The 27716-nt window shown below is 44.7% G+C and overlaps 1 protein-coding gene across 14 annotated transcripts in view; it reads right to left on the reverse strand.

Annotated features, from left to right (window-relative positions):
- SLC4A4 (solute carrier family 4 member 4) overlaps positions 1-27716 on the reverse strand; it is a 328597-nt gene that overhangs the window by 254402 nt on the left and 46479 nt on the right. For all 14 annotated transcript variants that reach the window (XM_075351257.1, XM_075351249.1, XM_075351305.1 and 11 more), the window contains exon 3: positions 6877-6950. In XM_075351257.1, coding sequence (XP_075207372.1) covers positions 6877-6950 — 74 coding nt within the window. The remainder of the gene's footprint in view (positions 1-6876; positions 6951-27716) is intronic.

Here is a 27716-nt window from a genome sequence, read left to right on the forward strand (position 1 = left end):
CGGCGGGTCAGTGGCGGCAGGTACAGCGGGTCAGTAGCGACAGGCGCGGTGGCGGGTCCGTGGCGGCAGGCTCAGCGGGTCCGTGGCAGCAGGCACGGCGGGTCAGTGGCGGCAGGAGCGGCAGCGGGTCTGTGGCGGCAGGCGTGGTGGGTCCGTGACGGCAGGCACGGCAGGTCAGTAGTGGCAACAGAGGCGGGTGAGTGGTGCAGCAGGCCTGTGCGGTGAGTGTCCCAGTATCCGCGGTCCCGGTTCAAATGATGGCGCCTGGAGCGGCGCATGCGCAGATGGAGCTCTCATCCAAGGGCTCCATCTGCGCACGCGCTGACTCCCGGCGCCATCATTTGAAACTGGGACCGCGGACACACTGAGAAACATGCCGCACAGCTGTCTGCACACACAGAGTGGCAGCCAGCAGGCCGCCCGCCCACCCGCACAGAGAGGAAGCCGGCACCGACAGGCACCCGGCTGCCGCCCGCACGCAGCCACAGGCACCCGGCCGCCTGAACGCACCCGGTCGCTGCACAGACAGCCCCCCCCAGGTAAAGCTATATTCGGATTTTAAGACGCACCCCTCATTTTCCTCCCAAATTTTTGGGATGAAAAGTGCGTCTTATAATCCCAAACAACATGCAATCCCCGATATAAGCGCTCAGCGTAGAGTGCAGTATAAATATGAGTCGAGCCTTACTGCGATATTTAGGAAGCATAATAAACATTTCTTTGTTACACTAGTCACACAGCGGTATAAGTGATTAGATGGCTTTATTCTTTGGGTTGGTGCGATTATAGCGATACCAGATTTGTATTGTTTTCTCCGTTTGACAACTATCTCACACTAAAAAGCACTTTTATACAAAAAAAGTTTTTGCATCACCTTAATTTGATAGCTGTAATATTTCTACATTTTTGCCAACAGAGCCATGTGAGGGTATGTTTTTTGCAGAATGAGTTCACAGTTTTATTGGTATCATTTTTGTACACATAAAATTTTTGATTGCTTTCAATTCTGATTATTGGGATGCAGAATTAACAAATACAAGCAATCCAGAAATAGTTTTTTTGGGTTTTCTTTATGTTGTTCACTGTGTGGTAGAAGTCATAAGACAGCTTTATTCTTCCAGTCAATACCATTACAACGATACCACATTTAACCCCTTCACGACCGGCCGATTTTTCGCTTTCCGGGTTTTTTTTTCGCCATTCTTTTTCTGAGAGACGTAACTTTTTTAATTTTCAGTCAATATGGTCATGTGAGGGCTCATTTTTTGCGGAATGAGCTGTACTTTTAAATGAAACCATAAGGTTTACCATATAGTGTACTGGAAAATGGCAAAAAAATTCCAAATGCAGAAAAATTGCAAAAAAAGTGCGATAGCACTATTGTTTTTGAGATATTTTATTCACTGTGTTCACTATATGGTAAAACTGATGTGTGAGTGTGATGCCTTAGGTCAGTGTGAGTTCGTAGACACCAAACATGTATAGGTTTACTTTTATATAAGGGGTTAAAAAAAATCGGAAGTTTGACCGAAAAAAGTGGCGCACGTTTTACGCCATATTCCGTGACCCGTAGCGTTCTCATTTTTCGGCATCTATGGCTCAGTGACGGCTTATTTTTTGCGTCTCGAGCTGAAGTTTTTAACGGTACCATTTTTGCGCAGATGCTACGTTTTGATCGCCTCTTATAGCATTTTGCGCAAAAGTTGTGGCGACAAAAAAACGTCGTTTTGGCGTTTGGAAATTTTTTTGCCGCTACGCCGTATACTGATCAGATTAATTGATTTTATATTTTGATAGATCGGGCGTTTCTAAATGCAGTGATACCAAATGTGTGTATATTTTTTATTTTTTTAACCCTTTAATTTTCAATGGGGCGAATGGGGGGTGATTTCAACTTTTTTTTTGTTTGTTTTTTTTTTAATTTTTTAAAACTTTTTTTTTTCATTTTACTAGTTCCCCTAGGGGGCTATTGCGATCAGCATTCCGATCGCTCTGCACTATCTGCTGATCACAGCTATACAGCTGTAAACAGCAGATACGCTCTCTTTCTCTTTTGCTGTGCCACTGCCACAGCGAAAGTGAAAGCAATTCATGTGTAGTACAGGAGTCATCACATGACCCTGTGCTACCATGACAACTAACGGAAGTCACGTGATCGCGTCACGTGACTTCCGGTATCGGGCGGTAAGTAAAAGTTTACCGCGATCGTGCTTATAATGGCGCTGTCACATATTGACAGCGCCATTTAAGGGGTTAAACGGCACGAGCAGATAACGATTCTGCTCGTGCCTAGCAGGCACACATCTCAGCTGTGAAAATCAGCTGAGATGTGCGCCGATCGCAGCATGCTGCTGCCAGGAGACCGCGGGCAGTAACATTATGAGCGCTAGGATGTAATTTTACGGCCCGCGGTCGTTAAGGGGTTAATATAATTTTTTATGTTTGCCACAAAAAATAATTTTATAGAAAAAGTATTGTTATTGCATCACTGTATTCTGAGAGATAGGTTTTTTATTTTTCCACTGGACGGAGCTGTATGGCAGTTTGTTTTTTGAGGGACAAGATGACGTTTTCAGCTATACCATTTTTATTTACATTCATCTTTTTGTTCGCATTATATTCCCCTTTTATTTCGGGATAATGATGAAAAAGCATAGTTTTTTATTATACTTTTTTTATGGGGTTCACTGTAGGGGTTAAATATTGTGATAGTTTTATAGATTGTGTTGTTCCGGGTGCGTTGATACCAAATATGTGTAACTTTTACTATTGTGATCACTGGTCTCATGTCATGCAGTACACATGTAATACATGAGACCTGTCAGATTACACTGACAGACTGCCAGTCACTGTAATCTGCTGTATAGGCCTCCAAACTTAGCACATCAAGAGGTCATTGTTTGACCTCCAAGTGCTATGTCAATCTTTGGCTCCCCGTAATTTCGTCACAGGAGTAAAGATGGTGGAACCCCCACAATCTTTCAAATGCCATGATCGTTATCAACCACAGCATCAAGAGCAGGGATCTCAAACATGTGACCCACGGGCCACATGCAGCCCCTGAGGCACCTTTTTGCAACCCACAGGCTTCCTGATGATCACAGACCTATGCCGGGGGTCGCAGCCATCTGAGCTTGGGTATAGGGCTGCGATCATCAGGTGGCCTGCGGGCCACAAGAAGCAGGAAGGATGGACACTGAGGGAACAGAGGACAGGTGAGAAGAATCTTTTTTTTTATGTGTATATGTTGGCATAAATAGGGGACATTACTACAGGATGGGGCATTGCTAAAACAAGGGGACAATGATGAGCACAAGATTACACTACAAGGGTGACAAGATGGACACACTACTACAGAGGACAAGTATGGGCCACATTACTAAAGGATGGGGACAAGGTGGGCACATTACTACAGGGGACAAGGATGTGACACATTACTACAGGGGATCAGGATGAGCACATTGCTAGAGGGGAGGACAAGGATGGGGCACATTACTACAGGAAACAAGGATGGGTACAAGTTTGTTCATATTACTACATAGGATAAGATGGGCACATGGATAGGCACATTACCAGAGGAGACAAGGATGGGCACACTACTACAGGCACAAGGAAGGGTACATTACTACAGGAGACAAGGATGGGCACATTACTACAGAGGACAAGGATGTGACACATTACTACAGGGAATCAGGATGAGCACATTACTAGAGGAGAGGACAAGGATGGGGCACATTACTACAGGGGACAAGGATGGCTACAAGGATGGTCATATTACTACAGAGGATAAGATGGGCACATGGATGGGCACATTACCAGAGGGGACAAGGATGGGTACATTACTAGAGGAGACAAGGATGGGCACACTACTACAGGCACAAGGAAGGGTACATTACTACAGGAGACAAGGATGGGCACATTACTACAGGGGACAAGGGTGAGCTCAGTATTACAGGGGACAAGATGGGCACATTACTACAAGATAAGGACTAGGATGGGAACATTCCTACAAGATATTGGCCAAAATGACTATATGATACTAATTTTAAAATGATATTACTTACAAGAAGGGGATAAAATGTAAAAAAAAAAAAAAAAAAAAAAATGAAGCATGACTTTTTTTTAACACTAAAAATGCTTTTTTTATATAAATATATAAAGTGAAATCAACAAAAAAGTACACGTTTGTTATAGTAACCACGCGAATAATGTACAAAAAAATGTGATCCAAAGGTGTATAGAAAAAAAATCACTAAAAATGTCACTTTGTTCTGCAAAGAATGCGGCCCGTAAATAATTTTTTTCTTGTTCCCTGCATCTGTGGCCTTGCCAGTCAGCTGTCAGTGACCATTTACAGCCATGATGGACATAGCATGTCATGGTGCGGGAACCTGCTCATGACGTGCTATGTCCATCATTCGTCGTTAAGGGGTAAATTAAATTTCAGAAAGCGTGATCGATACTTTTTCCTTGTGTCATTTCTCATTATTCCACATAACTTAATTTATGGACATCTTTGGTGTGATTTCTCTGCCTGTGCGGGTTGGTTGGGTCGTTACCGACATCTCGTGAGACATTCATGTCAAAACCACCTTATGTTAAATATATTTACTTTGAAAATTGGTGACGTGTTCAATACTTATTTCACACGCTCTATGTAAAACTTTAGAATACCGTAACTTGTCTCATACAAAATGTGTGTAATAGCAATAAAGTATGTTATCGGTGTGATCGTGCTACTACATTTCGTGTGTGTGTATCTTTAATTAAAAGAGCTTCACCAACTTATCTGGGCCAGATGACAAGTCTTAAGAACTGCTTAAGAACAGCTTTATTTTCTTTTCAAGATCTCCTTCAGAATATAGTGATTCCCAATCCCCATGTAATGTGAACCGTAGTCTGAGCAGCCCCGGTAGTCACCCCCCAGCTAACGTTACATGTGGTATTGGTAGGGCACACTTATTTAAGTTTTAAGTTATTGACTCTGCAAAGTGTTTTATGAATGAGAAGCCAAGACGTCTTGTATCGAGACACGCCACAAGCTACTTCAGACATGTCTTAAATCCTCTTACGAAGCCAACATGTCAGGTAAGTAAAAACAGGTTGGACCACGTCCTTAGTACAGCTGGAAGTCATCATTTTTAGGACTCTAGGATGCATCTTTTACCTGTATGAAATTTTAATGAGATCTAACACCATCATAAAGCCGGTTGGAAACATGCTACTTTTCCTAATAAACACATTGGTGTCATTTATACTGCCATCCACTTTGTAGTGAGTTACTGTGAGAAATACACTTGATTGAAAATTTATTTTTACAAATATCTGATAACTTCCAAAATAAATTGTTGTTTGGTTTTGTATTTTTTATGAGCCTTGTGTTTATTCTGTTGTTCAATATGGCTCCAAAAGAGTTAAAGGGAATTTGTCATCAGGATTTTGCTCCCTATCTGAGAACAGCCTAATGTAGAGACAGAGACCCTTATTCCAGTGATGTGTCACTTACTGAGGCAGTTATACAGAGCTCATGAATATGCTGGACTACCTGGCAGCATGCCAAGTAGTCCTCTAATGATAATCTCCTGTTGATTATACAGTGATTTTATCAAATCTACACTAAGCAGCTCAGTAAGTGACACATCGCTGGACTCAGGATCTCTGCCCATACCTTATGCTGCTCTCAGATTAAGTGGCAGATTCCCTTTAAGGGAGCATTGAGGCGTTTGATATTATTGCAACTCACTTACTAATCAACAAAAAATTCATAGAACAATAAGGGGACAACATATTGATCCAATTACTCAACAATTGCAATTGGACAACGTGTGGTGGCCCTTGAAAAAGGAACACGAAACGCGCATCGGGCTCGGACCGTGGACTGCATTATCCTGCTAATCAGTATTTGGGGTATATACTAACCTGGGTTGCATATTATATCCGGGGTGATTATTTTTCCCCTATAACCGCGTGATATATGTTACTATGACAGTGTGATTTTTCCACATGGATGCGGTTCCCCAATGCTGATTGAGTGGGATTTTGTTTGCTATAAGGAGCTTGAGTTGGGCTAGATATAGTATTCAGACATTGATTGATGCATCATTTTTTGCCCCACTTTTGATTACCATTGGCACTGTATTATACTTTACAGTCCCGATCCCCACCTTGGTGGGGTTGAGATTTGTTTGTCTCTTTAATTTTGTAACACATAGACTGTGCCACTGGAGTGGTATACACTTATTTGTATGTCTGTATGTTTTATACATCTAATAAATTTTGTTGGACATTTCGTACTCCATTGTGTGTTTCTTAACACATTTCTGGTATCTATTACTAATCAATAACATATATGCTGGTGAGTGCATTAAAATACCTGCCGGTTACTGTCTTCTACCATTGCCAGCACTGCACCAGTTCCTCTCCTGGATCATGTGACCACAGTTGTGACCATCCGGAACACACAGTGTCTTCTGCATTCACCGGAAGCCAATTTCTTAATTTAAGTCTATGAAAACTCTGAGAACTCAGGACGAGTGTCTCATAGACTTAAATTAAAGGAAACCTGACAGTAAGATCAGTACCTTTTAACTAATTACATGGCTGCATTTCAGGCAAGAGCCTAACCATAGGCCACCAATAGTTACATAAAGGATAACCTCTTCAACTGTCATTATGAAACCATCATTAGAAAGTCTGACCTTTTGAGACTAGAGGACACTCAATGCTGAGTTGGTTGTTCCCTCATTATTCCATAAACTAATATAAGTATTAATCATCTGAATAGAAATTGTTTTTCTAATTTTATTTTAGGGATTTAACATAATGGTGGCAATGTACAGCATGTTAGAGAAATACAAAGAAAGATTCCGGTCTTACCTTCCACCTCCTCTTCATCACAGACATGCTTCAGGAACGAAGCCCCTCTGTCCAGAACGGCCTCATCCTCCATCCTATAGTAGTAAAACAGAAAGAAAGAGTGCTCAGACCTCTCCTTGAGCGAGCTGCTTGACAAACCCCTACTCGTGGGCAGGTTAACCTGTGCACCGCTGCTCATATTCTACGAGGAGGCCTCTCTCCTGATTCTGGATCCCCTCTCTGATATATCCACCTCAGGAGGCCTTGCGATCAAGATGGCCAATGTAACTGGAGTCCTAGAGTTTTAGCGATGATAGGTGTATCAAAAGCATAATCCCGATCAGAAGACATTGACGCCTTTTTACGTTGCAATCATACTCTTAGCACATTCCATTTTTCCAAAAACACTTGGTAGTAGTCCATGGTCTCTTTGCTCAGCAGAATTAGATATCCAGCAAGCATTGTCCCCCGGCAAGCGTACACGCATGCAAGAAGAAGCCTGGCTTACTCTAGACTCTTAATACTTCTGTGCTGAGAGGCAAGCTTTGTGTCACATGCTGGGATGACAGAAAGCTGACATCTGAGGATTAGGCAGAGCTATCCCAGCTCCCACACTTAGAACAGGGCAGAACAGCCATGGGTACTTCTCAAGTATTTGTCAATCACCGTTACAATTTATGCCTTTGCCAAAGTCACAGGACTGAGCACGGTGCGTTTAGGTGCCACCTTAATTGCATAATTAGCAATTCCCTTATACCGTGTATTTGTATTGTATGTGCGATTGAGAGGATGGTAGAGAGGGGGCATCATAAGGACCAACGTCAGCACTGCGATGGATAGAGGCAGCATTTGTGCTCTACTGACGGATCCCCAGTACGAAAACTGGGAATTCACATATTACCCACTTATAATAGAAGTGATCCAGACAACATTAAATTACTATTTATGATAAAACATTACTTTAAGCAAGACATCAAAGAAAAACCTTATGACATTCATTATATGACTTGCAAAAAACCTATTTTGTAACAGGGAACAAGGAAATTAGAAGACAAATGTTTGTACTAGAGAAATAGGTAGAGTTTTATAGTCCTGTATTGACTAATACCTTAATAACGCTCTCAGGATCTCCATCCACATAGCTCACATACTTATAGGAAAACATTTGATATTTGTCAGCACAGGAGATTTATTCTCTCACTGACTCATGACATAGGACAAATAGTATTAAAGCGCACCAATCATCAGGATTTCCTATATAACCTAAAGCCAGTGCTATACTGGCACTATCAGGCTGATTCTATACATATCTGTAGTGGGCAGCTCGGATGTTTAGGTTTTGAAATCCAAGAAAGTAAAGTTTATAATATCAGCAGCTTTTGAGTGACAGCAGCTGAGGATTAGATAATATCTGGGGGGGGGGGTTCATAGTTACCCCCCCCCCTGTTAGAAATAGCATAAGTATTATACAATCAATTTAACTTTTAACTTGCAGAACCTGTGCTGAGGTCATACCCATGTGACCAGAAGGGGCGGGACCTCAGCCAACAGTGCTGATACCAGGAAGCAACATTATTCTGTTGGCTGAGGCCCTGCCCCTTCTGGTCACATGGGTATGACCTCACCACAGGTCCTGCTAGGTCAATTATATAATACTTATGCTAATTAGAACAGAGGGAGGGGATAAGTATGAATACCCCCGAGCTGACCACTAAAGGCATGTAGAGAATCAGCCTAATAGTGCCATTATAGCATTGGCTTTAGCTTATACACGAAAATCCTGGTGATTGGTTCCCTTTAAACTATAGTAAAACTGCATTTTGTGCTATTTGGTATATTTTATACATATTGTCCCAGCTACAGTAGATTCCAAATATTGATAGCTGTAGGCTGAACTATGGTTTGGCCAATCAGTCAGCCTGTGGCTATCTCTCCCGACTCCTCAGTACACAGTAGCACTCGCTCTGCTGAGTTCTCAGTTGGAGAGCCACTGCCAGACTCCTCCGGCTTATCTTGTGAGAACAAGTGCATTCTCAGTCCAAAATAAGACATGTCAGTTCGAGAGCAGAGATCCCAGCTTAACACCATCACTCCGACTTTGTTTACTGTAAAATGTGATGCTCTCCATCTAACTTCACTGACAGATGTCCGAGGGGACCCGTGCGACGTAGCTTCCTTACATTAAGCAACAACCTTGATAAAGGTGTCATAACCGAAACGTTGGTGTTGCTACTGTCAGGGTTCACATTTTTGCAGTTTGTCAATAAAACACTTGCATGAAAACAATTTCTCTCCTTTTTCTTTGAGTGCTTGGGTATTTTCTATTTCGAGAAAGTATAAAGTGGCTTGTTGGGCTCAAGACGTACGGTCGCCAGGGAGAGTGAGTACTCACTGGACCGAGCACCGGTGGGGTGCAGAGCCCTAGTTCAGGAAGACGCTTCAAGCTCACCTGATATATCTGCCCGGTGAGGGAATTATCAGGGTTCCTCCCCAACGTTAGTGTCCAGAGCACAGCAGCAAAGAGCGAACCCAGGGATTCAGACAGAGGTCCAACCCAAGAGAAGTTCAAGCTGCCTGCCATATGGGCAAGGACTGTGACAACAGAAGGAGACCCCAGAACACTTCAGGCTACAGTGACCCACGAAACTACAGACGGGTGCATGGAAGTAAAGCTCACAAGGTCACTACACCAGCACTGGGATCAAGGGAATAACGGATTACCTGAGGCCCAGATTGGTAGAGACCAGCACCAGCCAGGGTGCAGCTACTCAGAACCAGTGAGTAAAGAACAAGTTAAACCACAGCCCCTGTGTTGTCTGAATTCTTCCTACACCTCTGCATCACCAACTTTCACCATACTACAACCACCATAATCCTCCCCTGGAGCTTAGCTCTACTTGCGGAGGGCCATAACATAAAAGCTGCTCAATACCACCAGTCCCAGCGGTGAGAGACTTTGCAGCGGCGACTTTAACCATATAGCCAAATATTGCAAGTGGCGTCACAAAAAACATTTTATTTTTATTTTCCCTTTTATGTCCCCTTTTTATTAAGCGACCCCCAGGTTCACGGAACCAGGTGCCGGCCACCCTTGACATGTCCCCGTGATTCAAGGCCCGAGACCGAGTACCCCAAGGCCCTGGGGTGCTTCAATAGTGATAGAAGCTGTAGGAGATGCAAATACAGCGCTACCACTATGCTTCTACCTCCGCCGCTGATGTTGTCAGGGAGTAGAGATAGAAGTGGTAAATTACACTCTATAACTTCTACCACTACTCTCAACTGAATCGTCATAAAGGGGCGGCTCTTCTGTCACTCACACAGCTGCTATCACTGTCCCCTGATGACGATTTGTTTGAGGGCAGTACTAGAAACTGTGTTGAGGTGCTGATGTCACTTACTGCTTCTATCTCTACTCCCTGACAATGTCATATTTCACAGTTAGAAGATGCAATGGCGGAGACAGAATCCGAGTGTGGGCACTGTGCGCACATCTCCCACAGGTTCTATCACCATGGAGCTAAGACAAATTCTCAAAGCGGTGATGCAAAAAAACAGTAGTAAGTAACTACAGCGCCACCCCCTGATGGCGTCCTATTTCAAGAGAGGTGCTTTAGGGAAGTGAGTACAGCAGTACTCCTCTCAAACAAAACAACACAGAAAGTGAAGTAAAAAAAACACATCCAGAGATTAGCTAGATAGGAGAAGTGTGGGGCATTTTATAATAAAGCTAATTGTAAAAGTGGTCAGGGTGTAAAGATAGATGTTTAGAAATGACATTTTAGGTGCCGGACCACTCCATTAAGGACAGAAGGACTCCAAGTACCATTGGTATACATAAATAACAGACTGCAACTCTCTGCTTCCCTGCTTTCTAATTCATGTATAGACATGAGATTTCAGCGGGATTTGTGGCTTATACCACCTCCCCTTTTTTAATTGCCTCCACCCCAAAAAAAAAAAATATGTGGCTGGGTCACGTAAATAACACCTCACAACTTTACAGCCCTTACAAAGTAATTTTCCTCCTAGAAGCCCCTAGATTCCATTTCATTGTAAACACAAAGTATGATGCCAACAAAAGTGCCACACAAAAATTATGATACCCCTACATTGAATTCCTCAACAGTGCCCTCCACACAGTGGTGTAGCAACTGCTTTTGCCGCCTGGGGCGGTCGTCAAATTTGCCGCCCCCCTCCGTTGGCTATCAATTGTCCAGAATATATATAACTTGGGTATCTTGGGTATTGGGTGACGGATGGGGGCAGAAGCTGATGGGGAGAGCGGTGGCGGATGCAGGGGGGGCAGCGGCTGATGGGGAGAGCGGTGGTGGATGCAGGGGGGCAGCGGCTAATGGGGAGAGCGGTGGCGGATGGAGGGGGGCAGCAAATGGAGGAAGGCGGTGGCAGATCGGAGGCAGTAGCGGTGGTGGATCGGGAGTGGTGACTACTGCTCCTGTGGCGCGGCTGAAAGGGGACAGTGGCGGGGGCAGAAGTGGATCAGGGGCTGATTGGGGCAGCGGTGGATCGGGGGCACTTACCAAATGGCACTTTCAGGGATCACTCTCCTCAGCTTTCACGGATGAAGTGAAGCTGAGGGGAGTGGTCACTTACAGGTCACCGGCCCCAGATCCAAGGTGATTGGAGATATCAGTCACAAGGCCAATCTCTCCAATCAGAGCTGGGGGCGGGTGAAACAAAGTTCACCCGGCTCTAGCCAGTGATCAGTGCTATAGCTGTACTGATCATGGCTGGATTTCAATGTGTCAGCCATTTTCAATGGCTAAAATATCCCAGTGGCTTTGATTGGCTGAGCGGCATTCATCAGCCAATCACAGCCTCCTTAGGTCCGGGGGGAGACACCACCCCTCCTGAGGTCAGGCAGAGGTCCCCTCCTCCCCGCATCTAAGGTTTTTGCACACCGGGCCGTGATTTCGCCATGATGTACTGGGTACGTCATGGGTCGTTAAGTACCAGGTCCCCATGACGTACTCAGTATGTCGTTAAGAGGTTAATTGGTTAATGGGTCGTTAAGTACCAGGTCCCCATGACGTACTCAGTATGTTGTTAAGAGGTTAATCAACAATTATTATTTCTTCTATGTTTTTCTATTTTTTATTTTTTACCCCCAAAATGCCATCCCCCTGACATGTGCCACCTGGGGCAGACCGCCCCCTCCGCCCCCCCTTTGCTACGCCACTGCCTCCACACGCAAAGTATGATGACCCTACTGTCCCCACCTTTAACTACACCAGTAAAATATGGTTACCTCAACACAATTTGATCCAAAACTGTGACCTCCAGATAACGCTCAATGAAATATAATGGGCCTACATACAACGATGCTATGTACAGTACAAGCACAGTGGATAGAATTTCTAGAAATCCCATTCCCACTGTGCTTGTTTTGCCCGCAGCATAACCTGACATGCAGTGTGCCTTCCCAAGCCACAGAATGTCAATTTATTGCTGCGGAGCTGCAAGTGTTCTCCTCGGGGAGAACAGAGGCAAAGACAGCACCGGGCTGAACCCTGATCGTGTGCACAGGCTGCTGCGGTCTCCACACGCAGCCCTGCAGTACACAGTGTCTCCGGAGCGTGTGCACAAACCCTTATACTCCACTACATAAAGTAAACACCTGACACAATGTTTACCTAGTAACTTCCTTCCCCATCCCATTCAAAGGTGTTTTCTAGTGTTGCACAATGCAATGATACAATGAGTTCCTGTCGATATTTATGGGCCAGAGTTATTTGTGCCACTTCCTTTCATGAGCTGTAATCTCTCCACAACACTATTGAATTGGATTTAATGTCAAAGAAAAGTGAAACATGGCAGAGATTTACAGTATATAAGATAACAGAATCAAATATGACAGCTGATGAGCAAAATAAATCAGTATAGACTGGAGGTAACAGGTAACTATATCCAATGGTCCCATTGCCTGTGAGGACGATGGCCTCCTACGAGGATATAGGATTGATGATATCATGGTTATTGTAGAAGACTGTGACATATATTGTATGGAGATTGCTGATCCCACATAGCATTATCTGATTGTATAAGGCACATTTATGTGTAGGGTTATATCAGAAACTCGGATGATCTAGGGTAGCAATGACATGAACAGGGCAGAGGATTAATGACAGTATTCTTGACTGATCAGTGCAGAGTGGGGGTAGAGAGGACTGTGAAGCTGTATAGCGGGCTTTACACGCTACGATATTGCTAGCAATTGCTAGCGATATCGAGCATGTAAGTACCCGCCCCCGTCGTGCAAGCGAAATTGTGTGATCGCTGCCGCAGCGAACATTATCGCTACGGCAGCGTCACACGAACTTACCTGGTCGGCGGCGTCACTGTGACTGCCGAACAATCCCTCCCTCAAGCGGGAGGGACGTTCGGCAACACAGCGACGTCACCGCGACGTCACTAAGCGGCCGGCCAATCAAAGCGGAGGGACGGAGCTGAGCGTGATGTAAACATCCCGCCCACCTCTTCCTTCCGTATTGCGGCCGGCAACAGGTGAGGAGAGGTTCCTCGCTCCTGCGGTGTCACACACAGCGATGTGTGCTGCCGCAGGAGCGACGAACCACAACGAAAAACAACCCTTACCGATTTTTGAGTTTGGGACGACCTCTCCATGGTGAACGATTTTCACCATTTTTGAGGTCGCTGAAGGTCGCTGGTACGTGTCACACGCTGCAATATCGTTAATGACGCCGGATGTGCGTCAATAACAATGTGACCCCGACGATAAAACATTTACGATATCGTAGCGTGTAAAGCCCCCTTAACTGCACAACCACACAGTTCTTTGCTATCTAACAGAATTTTCCAAGTTTGCTTTGCCTGATGTCTAACAAGAGAGCTCAGAGAATCTGTGCAGAAACTGGATGGTTTCACCAGGCTCTAAATGAAAGTGTTCAGTCTCTCTATGTCACTGCACACTGCCGAATTGTAACAGTATGCGATAGTGGCTTAACTAAAGTTTGATTGGCCCCAGTGCAAGATTTGGACCTGGCCCCCCACCCGAGTGTTGGTCAGATGTATAGGCCTCTGTGGCATTATAAATCCTATAAAGACATACAGTATGTGTTGCCCTCCCCCTTATTATGTAGTAATGTCCACCATGTTATACTAATGCCCCTCTCATCCTGGGTCTTTTCCAGGTAAATTTGTCCTTCATTCTGGGCCCCTTCCAGGTATATATGTCACCCATCCTTGGCTCATCCTGATATATATGTCCCTCGTCCTGGGCCCATCCTGGTATATATGTCCCAAATCCTGTTATATACAGTACAGACCAAAAGTTTGGACACACCTTCTCATCTCTAGAACAACTGTTAAGAGGAGACTTTGTGCAGCAGGCCTTCATGGTAAAATAGCTGCTAGGAAACCACTGCTAATAACAGGCAACAAGCAGAAGCGACTTGTTTGGGCTAAAGAACACAAGGAATGGACATTAGACTAGTGGAAATCTGTGCTTTGGTCTGATGAGTCCAAATTTCAGATCTGTGGATCCAAAGACCGTGTCTTTGTAGAAAACATGAACGGATGGACTCTACATGGCTGGTTCCCACCGTGAAGCATGGAGGAGGAGTTGTGATGGTGTGGGGGTGCTTTGCTGTTGACACTGTTGGGGATTTATTCAAAATTGAAGGCATACAGAACCAGCATGTCTACCACAGCATCTTGCAGTGGTGTGCTATTCTATCCGGTTTGCGTTTAGTTGGACCATCATTTATTTTTCAACAGGACAATGACCCCAAATACACCTACAGGCTGTGTAAGGGCTATTTGACCAAGAAGGAGAGTGATGGGGTGCTACGCCAGATGACCTGGTCTCCACAGTCACCAGACCTGAACCCAATCCAGATGGTTTCGGGTGATCTGGACCGCAGAGTGAAGGCAAAAGGGCCAACAAGTGCTAAGCATCTCTGGGAACTCCTTCAAGACTGTTGGAAGACCATTTCCGGTGACTACAGCGGGCTTTACACGCTACGACATCGCTAATGCGGAGTCGTTGGGGTCACGGAATTCGTGACGCACATCCGGCCGCATTAGCGATGCCGTTGCGTGTGACATCGATAAGCGATTTTGCATCGTTGCAAAAACGTGCAAAATCGCTAATCGGCGACACGGGGGTCCATTCTCAAATCTCGTTACTGCAGCAGTAACGAGGTAGTTCCTCGTTCCTGCGGCAGCACACATCGCTGCATGTGACGCCGCAGGAACGAGGAAGCTCCCCTTACCTGCCTCCCGGCCGCTATGCGGAAGGAAGGAGGTGGGCGGGATGTTACGTCCCGCTCATCTCCGCCCCTCCGCTGCTATTGGGCGGCGGTTCAGTGACGTTTCAGTGACGTCGCTGTGACGCCGCACGGACCGCCCCCTTAGAAAGGAGGCGGTTCGCCGGTCACAGCGACGTCGCCGGACAGGTAAGTATGTGTGACGGCTGTGGGCGATGTTGTGCGGCACGGGCAGCGATATGCCCGTGTCGCGCAACAGATGGGGGCGGGTACCCACACTAGCGATATCGGGACCGATATCGCAGTGTGTAAAGTAGCCTTACCTCTTGAAGCTCATCAAGAGAATACCAAGAGTGTGCAAAGTAGTAATGAAAGCAAAAGGTGGCTACTTTGAAGACTCTAGAATATAAGACATATTTTCAGTTGTTTCACACTTTTTTATGTATTTCATTCCACATTTTTTAATTCATAGTTTTGATGCCTTCAATGTGAATCTACAATTTTCAGAGTCCTGAAAATAAAGAAAACTCTTTATTTTGTGTCCAAACTTTTGGTCTGTACTGTATGTCTCCCATCCTGATATATTTACTTCCCCATCATGGGCCCATCCTTGTATATATGTCCCCCATCCTGGTATATCTTCCATCCTGGTATATATGTCCCCCATCCTAGTCCTATCCTGATATATACATTTTCCTTATCCTATGATCATTCTGGTAGTTATTTCCCCTATCCTGGTATGTATGTCCCCCATCCTGGCATATATGTCCCCCATCTTGGGACCATCCTGATATATATGTCCCCCATCCTGGGCCCATCCTGGTATGTATGTTCCCCATTCTGATATATATGTACCCATCCTTGGCCCATGCTGGTATATACTTTTCCCATCCTATGATCATTCTGGTAGATATTTCCCCCATCCTGGCATATATGTCCCTCATCTTGGGATCATTCTAGTATATTTGTTTCCCAACCGGGGCTTATCCTGGTATATATGTCCCCGATCCTGGTATATATGTTCCTCATTGTGATATATATGTCCCCCATCCTGGTATATATGTACCCCATCTTGGGCCCATCCTTGTATTTTTGTTCCCCATCCTAGGCCCATCCTGATATATATGTTCCCCATCCTATGATCATTCTGGTAGATATTTCCCCCATCCTGGTGTGTATGTCCCCCATCCTGGCATATATGTCCCCCGTCTTGGGACCATCCTGGTATATGTGTTCCCCAGCCTTGGCCCATTCTGGTATATATTTTCCCCATCCTGGACCCATTCTGGTATATATGTTCCCAATCCTGGACCCATTCTTGTATATATGTTCCCATCCTGGACCCATTCTGATATATATGTTCCCCATCCTTGACCCATTCTGTTATATACTGTATATCGCAATTGCCTTATCTGCCCCATCACACCTTCTCACCCTTCCAGTGTACGATACTGGTAGTACTGGCTGCCTGTATTAGTGTCAACATAAAAGGGGTATCTCTGATGATGATGATACATTTTTTCAACAATTCAATGCCTTTAGTTCGTAAATGTTTCAGAGGATAATGTTCTGGACTAAAGCTGTCCAACACACCTTCTCATACGGACTGATTTTCTTTTTCTTAGGTGTCATCCTAGTTGCATTAGTTTTTCTCTCATCACTTTTTTTCACTAAAACAGGTAGACTGAACTTTTTTTTTTATCCATTGACTAATTAAATAGCAGTTATAAATGGATGAAACAGGATAGGAACTAGAACAAAGTCTATCTTCCTAATTCATACAGAACATGTCTCACAGACTCCCAAATGATTGGGTCTGATCTGCAAATCGGACAAGAATAAGACATGCTCTGACGCAATGGAGACACGGATCCAAATTTAAAATGGATGTGGGTATAGATCTCTCAAACTCTATCGGTCAGTGTGCTGTCTGAGAAAAAATGGACAGCACTAGGACGTACCACACGGATGTATGAATACAACCTTAGTTACAATTTTGCACAATGAGTTATACTCCTGTACCACGCACCTCACTACAAATACACATTTCTAATCAGCTTATGCTAAACTCTAATTCTCAAGCTGTGATTCACCGGAGATGAGCAACTGAAACTGTGGCATTAACTAGTTATTATCTTGAGTTTATGGCTTTATGCAGCATATACCGGTAAATAAAATTGAAAATAAAAAAGTCATTAAGATCAAAACTATTTTTTTTATAGGAAATGTAATTAGAACATCTTAGTGTAAAGGCCCTGTCACACACAGAGATAAATCTGCGGCAGATCAGTGGTTGCAGTGAAATTGTGGACAATCAGTGCCAGGTTTGTGTATGTGTACAAATGGAACAATATGTCCATGATTTCACTGCAACCACAGATCTGCCAAAGATTTATCTCTCTTGTGTGTCGGAGCCTTAAGGGGCACTTTGCACACTGCGACATCGCAGGTGCGATGTCGGTGGGGTCAAATTGAAAGTGACGCACATCCGGCATCGCATGCGACATCGCAGTGTGTAAAGCCTGGATGATACGATTAACGAGCGCAAAAGCGTCGTAATCGTATCATCGGTACAGCGTCGGCGTAATCCATAATTACGCTGACGCAATGGTCCGATGTTGTTCCTCGCTCCTGCGGCAGCACACATCGCTGTGTGTGAAGCCGCAGGAGTGAGGAACATCTCCTACCGGCCTCACTGCGGCTTCCGTAGGATATGAGGAAGGAAGGAGGTGGGCAGGATGTTTACATCCTGCTCATCTCCGCCCCTCCGCTCTGATTGGCCGCCTACCGTGTGACGTCGCAGTGACGCCGCACGACCCGCCCCCTTAACAAGGAGGCGGGTCGCCGGCCACAGGGACGTCGCACGGCAGGTGAGTGTGTGTGTGAAGCTGGCGTAGCGATAACTTTCGCTACGCCAGCTATCACCACATATCGCTGCTGCGACGGGGGCGGGCACTATCGCACTCGGCATCGCAGCATCGGCCTGCGATGTCGCAGTGTGCAAAGTGCCCCTAAGTCTGGTGTACAGTCATGGCCAAAAGTTTTGAGAATGACACCAAAATTATATTTTCACATGATCTGTTGCCCTCTGGTTTTTAATTGTGTTTGTCTAATGTTTACATCACATACAGAAATATAATTGCAATCATATTATGAGTACCAAAAGGTTATATTGACAGTTAGAATGAGTTAATGCAGCAAGTCAATATTTGCAGTGTTGACCCTTCTTCTTCAGGACCTCTGCAATTATCCCTGGCATGGTCTCAATCAACTTCTGGACCAAATCCTGACTGATAGCTGTCCATTCTTGCATAAGCAATGCTTGCATTTTGCCAGAATTTGTTGGTTTTTGTTTGTCCACCCGTCTCTTGATGATTGCCCACAAGTTCTCAATGGGATTAAGATCTGGGGAGTTTCCAGGCCATGGACCCAAAATCTCTATGTTTTGTTCCATGAGCCATTTAGTGATCACCTTTGCTTTATGGCAAGGTGCTCCATCATGCTGGAAAAGGCATTGTTGGGCGCCAAACTTCTCTTGGACAGTTGGGAGAAGTTGCTCTTGGAGGACATTCTGGTACCATTCTTTATTCATGGCTGTGTTTTTAGGCAAGACTGTGAGTGAGCCGATTACCTTGGCTGAGAAGTAACCCCACACATGAATCGTTTCAGGATGCTTAACAGTTGGCATGAGACAAGACTGGTGGTAGAAGAAGGTGCTGTGGTCAGACGAGGACATACTGAACATTTTGGCCACCAAGGTAAACACTATGTCTGGTGCTAAACCAACACAGCTCATCACCCCAAAAAACACCATCCCCACAATGAAACATGGTGGTGGCAGCATCATGCTGTGGAGATGTTTTTCGGCAGCAGGGACAGGAAAAATGGTCCGAGTCGAGAGGAAGATGGATGGTGTAAAATAAAGCGATGTTCTTGAGCAAAACCTGTTTCAGTCTGTCAGTATTTGCCACTGGGACAAAGGTTCCAACAAGACAATGACCCAAAGCAAAATACTAAAGCAACACTCGAGTAGTTTAGGGGGAAATGTGTAAATGTATTGCAGTGGCCTAGTCAAAGACCAGACTTTAATCTAACTGAGAATCTCTGGTCAGACTTGAAGCTTGCTGTTCACCAGAATAAACCACCTAACTTGAAGGAGCTGGAGCAGTTTTGCCAAAAGAATGGGCAAAAGTCCCAGTGACAAGATGAGGAAAGCTCATAGAGACTTATCCAAAGTGACTGGCAGCTGTAAGTGCTTCAAAAAGAGCCTCCACAAAGTACTGACTTCAGGGGGGTGAATAATTATGCATACTGACATTTTCAGTTAATTTTGTCCTATTTGTTGTTTGCTGCACAGTAAGAAGAAAATCAAATGTTCACAGTTGTAGGCAAGTTCTTTACATGAACTTATGTAATCCCTCAAAAAAACAAACTAACAATGAAACTCCAGGTTGTGAGTTAGCAAAACAAAAAAAAATGCCAAGTGGTGGATACTTTCGCAAGGCATTGTAGATAGCAAAAACCTGTTAAGGCCTACGCCACATGTCATGAAAATCAGAGCGAGTGGAATGCGATGTTTTATCACATTCCGCTCGGACCAATATTAGCTTGTGTGTCAGCACCCATGAGCGATTATTTTCTCAGCCCTAATCGGACCGAGAAAACAATCCCAGCATGCCGGGATTGTAATGCTAGTCTTGTTTCTCTCGCACCCATTCAAGTCTATGGGGCAAGAGAAAGATCGCACTGCACTCGCAGTACACCGGTATACCGCGAGTGCAGGGCGAGAATGGCAATAGCCGGCAACGTAGGAGAGAGGGAGATAAATCCCTCCCGCCCCTCCTCAGTGCCGGCCCTCCCCTCCGCAGCGTTGGCCCGCACCTCCTCAGAGCCGACCCGCCTCTCCTTAGTGCCTGCCCGCCCCCCGCAGCTGAGGTCCGATCGCATGATCGGACCTCAGTCATAATGACACTCGCATGACACTCGGCTCCCGCAGTGCCGCCAGTGTGAGTTGAGTGTCATGCGAGGATCCCAGTAGATCCCCGTGTGGCCCCGGCCTAACGGATTTCCTTTAAACTCTTCTAGAACTAGCTAAAGATGTAGAACCACAGAGGCATCTACTCTGATATAGATGGTAGAAGATAAAATTGGTCAGGCAGAGGACTACATGAGCAGAAAGTGCAGAGAGGAGAGGCATAAGGTGAATTCTGCACTTAGATTATCATTAGCTTGATGAAAAGTCAGAGTTTGGGCTAGTCAGGAGCACAATGGAGAGGGGATTAGGGGTCTGTACCATTGTGGAGAAGCATGCCTGCTGGCAAAAATGTAGTTTTTAGCACTAGCAGATACGAATATAATTGATCGCTCAGTCAGCTCTGTGAAAATAGACGCACAGATTAGCATATGGAGATTAGAAAAAACACAAAGATGCAAGAAAGAATCTTTATGTTGACTTAATCTGTATATTAAAAATACACAAGTACAGTACATAACAAAAGTGAGTACACCCCCTCACATTTCTGAAATTATTTTACTATTTCTTTTCATGGGACAACACTGAAGATATCACGCATAGAGTTGAGCGAGTACCTAACTATTCATACTCGCTATACTCATAACGAGTACTGTCTAATACTCGCGTATTCTTTCCGAATAGCATGTGCAATGCAACTCAATGGGGAAAAATAAAAATAATACAATATTTAATAATAATAACTCACAAAGTAACGAGTTACCCGAATTCGCTACTCGCACAAATAATACGGCATTCGGGTTACTTGTTACTTTGTGAGTTTTTCCCCATTGAGTATAGCGATACGAATAGTTAGGTACTCGCTCAACTCTAGTGACACTAATACAATCAATGTAAAGTCAATGTACAGCTTGCATACCAGTGTAAATTTGGTGTGCCCTCTGAATAATTCAACACCCCTAGGTGAATATAGCCAAATTGAGCCCAAAGAATCAATATTGTGTGGCCACCATTATATTCAAGCGTGCCTTAACTCTCTTGTTCATGGAGCTCACTGGAGCCTTCCAAGAGCCACTGGAATCCTCTTCCATAACAAAATCACGGAACTGATGGATGTCAGAAACCTTGCGCTCCTCCACCTTCTATTTGAGGATGCCCCATAGATACACAATAGAGTTTAGGTCTGGAAATATGCTTGGCCAGGCCAACACCTTTACCCTTAGTTTCTTTAGCAATGCAGCGTTCACCTTGGAGGTGTGTTTGGGGTCATTATCATGTTGGAATACTGCCCTGCAGCCCAGTCTTTGAAGGTAGGGGATCATGCTCTGCTTCAATATGTCACAGTGCATGTTTGCAATCATGGTTCCCTCAATGAACTGTAGCTCCCCACAGCCGTCAGCTCTCATGCAGCCCCAAACCATGACACTACCACCACCATGCTTGACTGTGAGTAAGACACACTTGTATTTTTACTGCTCACCTGGTTGCCACCACACAAATTTTACACCATCTGAACCAAAAAAGTGTTTTTCTTGGTCTCATCTGACCACAGGACATGCATCCAGTAATCTATGATCTTAGTCTGCTTGCCTTCAGAAAACTATTTGCAGGTTTTCTTATGCATTATCATTAGAAGAGGCTTTCTTCTGGGACGACAACCATGCAGACCAATTTGATGCAGTGTGCGGTGTATGGTCTGAGCACTGACAGGCTGACCCCCATCCCTTTAACTTTTGCAACAATGCTGGCAGCACTCAAATGTCGATTTTGAAATGACAACCTCTGGATATGACACTTAGCACGTGCATTCGACTTCTTTGGTTGGGTACCGGGGGGAAAAAGGGCTAATGGGGCCCAATTTGGACATTTCCAATTACGGGGGTGTACTCACTTTTGTTGCCAGCAGGTTTGACATTAATGGCTGTTGTTAAGTTATTTAGAAAGCATAGCACATTTACACTGTCATACAACCTGTACACTGAATACTTTACATTGTATCAAAGTGTCATACCTTCAGTGTTGTCACATGAAAAGATATAATAAAATATTTACAGAAATGTGAGGGGTGTACTCAGTTTTGTGATATGCTGTATTTACTGTGAATTGTCCATATTAAATCTCGTACGTAAATACATGAAAAAGAATGTAACCTGTGTCATCAGTGTTTTGGAATTATGACATCCGTGTGTTCATTTTTACCATCAGTTTTTTTCACGGGTGGATCATTACTACAAAAATGACAAAGCTTCTCCTAAACTTTGCAATGTTAAATACATACAGCACGCGAATGCCATCTGTGTTGCTGTACAAAAATGGATATGTCTCTGTGTTTTGCTTGGACACCCGGTCCGTGAGAATACATGGACATGTGACTAGCACCATAGATTATCCATGGAAAAAAACTATACAACATGTCGTCTGAATGAGGCCTAAAGGGGGCTTTACACGCTGCGACATCGCTAACAATATATCGTCGGGGTCACGGTGTTTGTGACGCACATTCGGCGCCGTTAGCAACATCTCAGCGTGTGACAGGCTGGAGCGACCTAAAATGATCGCAAAACAGACAAAAATCGTTTGTTTTGGAGAGGTCGTTTAATTACAAAAACTCATTGTCAAGTAAGTAGCGATGTTGTTCGTCGTTCATGCGGCAGCACAGATCGCTATGTGTGACACCGCAGGAGCGACGAACATCTCCTTACCTCCGTCCCGCCGGCAATGAAGAAGGAAGGAGGTGGGCGGGATGTTTGGCACGCTCATCTCCGCCCCTCCGCTTCTATTGGCCAGCTGCAGTGACGTCGCTATGACGCCAAATGCACCTCCCCCTTGAAGGAGGGGTTGTTTGGCGGTCACAGCGACGTCGCTGACAAGGTATGTGCGTGTGACGCTGCCGTAGCGATAATGTTCACTACGACAGCAATCACCACATATCGCATGTATGATGGGGGCGGGTGCTATCGCACACGACATCGCTAGCTATAGCTAGCGATGTCATAGCATGTAAAGCGGCCTTTAACACTAGAACTACTGGACTTGTGACACCTATATAGAAATACATAGTGCAAAGTAGTCAAAATGACTACCTCAGTAGTTCTAGTGTAAGGCTATGTGTCCACATTGCTTTTTACCTGCTTTTTACCTGCTTTTTTGCTGCTTTTTCAACTGCAGCGTTTAATGCCGAAATGGATGTGTTCTGCTTTTCAAGCAAAGTCTATGGGAATTTGGGTTTCTTGTGCTCACTATGCAGTTCAAACTGCTGCCTTTTTGTGGCAGAAATTTGGGCAAAAACTCTGCTTTGCAGTTCAAAACCCAAATGGCAAAAACAGCTGGGGCCTGGTCACTGGTTGCTCGTGAGCTCTGCCTGTGTGACAGCTCACCAGCAACCCATGTAGCGACGCTCCAGCGATCCCTGCCAGGTCAGGTTGCTGGTGGGATCGCTGGAGCGTCGCTTAGTGTGACGGTACCTTAACAATGATCCTAATTCACTGCTGTCCTGCATATTCTCGTCACCTTCTTAAGCCTACAGAGCTTGCTGACTGGGATATCCAGCTCACAGGTTGGCCAAGATTGGCTCGTATGCACTCATGGGACTGCTTGGTGTCAAGTGCCTATGTATGACAGCAGTGAATAAAGATCATTTTTAGGCCGGGGTCACACTAGGGTATAGCATGCGATTTGCTAATGACCCTCAGGTCAAACTCTGCTATTAGCGTGAACCGAGTGTCATTCACTGTACTCTGATTCTTTCGCATGCAAGTATCAGAGCACAGGTGAGAAGAAGGAGAGACTAATTTCTCCATCTTCTCCATTGTCTATCATCACTGCGTATATCGCACTGCACTCGGATGTCATCAGTGCAGTCCGATGGTTTCACTTGCACCCATAGACTTGTATGGGTGCGCGTGAGCCGAGATATACTTTCAATCCCAGTATGCTGCAGTTTTTTGCTCATGCCAAATCAGCATGAAAAAAAAATCATTGATCGCCAATGCTCCATAGTATAACATTGTGTAGAGTGCTATCCAATAAAACATCAGACAGCACTCAATCAGGATGCAGGGGCACAGGGAATGGATTGTTGGGATACTACTTAGAAGGGACATAATGTGCTGGCAACAGTTTAATGACGAGAAAGGTGATGACACATGATTCCCATGGGGGGCGGACATATCATTGGGGCAGCATGTGCAGCCGCACAAGGGCCTAAGATATAAGGGGCCCACATTCAACTACAAAGCAGCAAGTAGGTTCTGTTATAGAAGAATTATTGGACTGGTAAGGGCCCAGATACTGTTCCTGCGCAGGGGCCATTTTCTGTTTGTGGCCACCACTGGATTCACCAGTAACAGGTTCTGTTGCATACATTTCTGTAATTGTCCTATTCATCTGATTGGAACTTGCAGAAACCCAACTGAGATGGAAAACTGTTTTTCTGTTACAAAAATAGAACATCACAGGTTGGGTGTTGGTTTATGAAACGGGCACAGGAGCTGAGAACGCATCATAACCAGCAGATGCCAGCTGAGAACAAAGCCAGCATCTTCCTGTAACAACAGGGAACGGAACTGGCTGTAATCACTGCTAATTAACCGTTTGTCAATCACTGACACTGGCGTTTAAATAGCATGATTTCAAGTGTGTTACTCCCATTGCTACTGAAGAGACCCATGGATGCCATCTTAGGGGTACTTCACACACAGCGAGATCACTACTGAGATCGCTGCTGAGTCACGTTTTTTGTGACCTCATTAGCGATCTCGCTGTGTGTGACACTGAGCAGCGATCTGGCCCCTGCTGTGAGATCGCTGCTCATTACACACAGCCCTGGTTCATTTTTTTATTGTTGCTCTCCCGCTGATAAGCACACATCGCTGTGTGTGACAGCGAGAGAGCAACAATCCTGAATGTGCAGGGAGCAGGAGCCGGCGTCTGACAGCCTGCGGTAAGCTGTAACCAAGGTAAACATCGGGTAACCAAGGTGGTTACCCAAGATTTACCTTCGTTACCAGCCTCCGCAGCTCTCACGCTGCCAGTGCCGGCTCCTGCTCCCTGCACACGCTAAGCTAAGCGGTGTGAGCTGGTAACTAAGGTAAACATCGGGTAACCATACCCGATGTTTACCTTAGTTACCAGTGTCCGCAGCTTCCAGACGCCGGCTCCGTGCAAGCGCAGCGTTGCTTGCACGTCGCTGCTGGCTGGGGGCTGGTCACTGGTCGCTGGTGAGATCTGCCTGTTTGACAGCTCACCAGCGACCATGTAGCGATGCAGCAGCGATCCTGACCAGGTCAGATCGCTGGTCGGATCGCTGCTGCATCGCTAAAGTGTGAAGGTACCCTAAGTCCTGAAGCTCCACCTGTAGATCTCCACAGGGCTTAATTGGAGGCCATCATTCAGAATAGCATTTTTTTTATACGTACCCCAAAATTGTCTTAATAAAACTGTCAGCTTTTACAGTAAAAAAAAAGGCCTAATTCAGGTTCATCAACAGAAAAATATAAAAGTTATGGTTCCCAAAAAATGGCGACAAACAATTTTTCTTTTTATCCACTCGAAGAAAAACAAGCTGCACATGTTTGGTACCACCGAAATTGTACTGACCTGGGAAATCATGTTGAAGGTTATTTTAGGAACCTCAATAAACGTTATAAAAGCAAAATGCAAAAATTGACAGATTCAAAGATTTGTTTTTCTAAACAATTCCACTGAACTTAAACTTGTCCCACAAAGAACAAGCCTTCTTATAGCTATGTATATGGAAAATGAAAAAAATAATAGGAGGAAAACAGGAAATGCAAAAACTAAAAATTACAATGTCATGGCGCAGTTAATGGGCCCCAAATTATATGACAACGTTTTCTTAAAGGGAACCTGTCAGGTTCCAAATTCGTTCTGACCTACAAGCAAAGCCTGTGTGAGCTAGTAACCCCTTCCTACCCATCCCTGTGTTGTAATATTGTGTGATATGAATGTTTAAAAAACGTTTTATTACTTACATGTTCCCTATGTAAATGATCAGAGGCTCTAGCCCCCTGGGCGTCGCATCGCTCCGTGGGCATTTGCATGGTTTCTGTGGTATTACATCCCTGTGGGCGTGACACCATGTATTTACATTAGCGACATCACGTCTGCTCCTTCAGAATACCGCGCGTGCGCACATACCATTCTCGCCGCCTTCTAATCCTGGTTGCTTCTTGTCTTCAGACCATACGCAGAGCGCGTCTGAAGCCGACAAGGAGGTACCTGGATAACAAGGCTGCGGGAATGGTAAGGTCGCACGCGCAGAATCTCAAGAAGCTGACGGTGACGTCACTCATGTAAATCCACGCTATCACGCCCACAGGGAGTGGAAGTGGATGGAGTGGAAGTGGATCGTGCGCGCTACCACTTAATTCACGCTAAAAGAAATGTCGAAGAACAGCCGAGCGCAGCTTTCACCAATCTCCGACCCTTCCATTAAGAATGAATGGAGCAGTAGTGCGCAAAATTGACCTCCGGATTCTCGTTTAATCATCTTATAGTTTTTTGTGCATACTTTGGGGTTTTTTAAGAGCTGTGGTAGCCTTTTTGGTCCTTTTTTTGTGTTAAGCCTTTTCTTTTTTTTTTGTAGTATGTATGTTACATAAAGGATTTACACTGAATCCTCAACAATTATGAGTTTACTGTAAACATATAATTACTGAAACTCCGTGAGATCACTATAAACATGCAACAAAATGACACCAACGAAATGTAGCAAAGTGTAACACAAATATATGAGTTGGATATTCTTCATACAGTTACATAGGACCAGACGACACACAATCAAACTCAAGGCTGAACTCAACTACTGCTTTCAGGGAGTACATATATTTCCATTAACAGGACAGGAAGGAAGCATTATGACATGTGTATTAAGGTCCTCGTTTATTTCCAGCAATCAGAGAGGAGAAATACACTTAACATGACGAGTGTCTTATTTTATTATAGCCAAGAAAGCAATCCCAGAAAACGAATGACACGGCTTTCTGTCCAGAATATTCCAGCTGCTGAGTTGTATCTATACAGAGAGTAACCAATAACTATCAATGGGTCATGTAAAAGGAAAATCCCCATCTAGAAACCAGGCTCTGGCTTTGGAATCAGCCAAGCGAATACTAAGGTCACTAAACAATTCCTCAAGCATCATGATGGGAAACAGTTTGCTACATATGTTCCTTTATTTGGTTAGATACTAACTAGTTAATACATTACATAGAAAAAGTATAACTATAAACTATAGGCAGGTCCCCAGTGGTAGTGGGTGGTTTATTTGGAGAAATATGTCCCCAGCAATGCAAAAAAATCAATTTCTTAAAATAAAAAATAACACTTGGACGTTGTTCACAAAGTCCTGAATATGAGATGTTGTGTGCAAAGTCTTGGTTCTTTTGGGAAACAGAACAGGCCCCATGACATTTCAGGGTCCATTCCTTTTTCTAAAGTACAAAGTAGCTACTGCTACCGAAAGTCTTTGAATTATATGCGGTGGCGTTTGAGGTGCGACCCATGAATGGTGCACTCAGAGAGGAGCGAGGAAAGGGAATGCCACAGCTGCCAAAACCATGGGGGCACTCACTAATTAAATAGATGCTGGAGAGGGATTATTCTTATAAAGGTTGTGG

This window comes from Anomaloglossus baeobatrachus, chromosome 1 (genome assembly GCF_048569485.1).
Source record: "Anomaloglossus baeobatrachus isolate aAnoBae1 chromosome 1, aAnoBae1.hap1, whole genome shotgun sequence".
Taxonomy (NCBI): Eukaryota; Metazoa; Chordata; class Amphibia; order Anura; family Aromobatidae; genus Anomaloglossus; species Anomaloglossus baeobatrachus.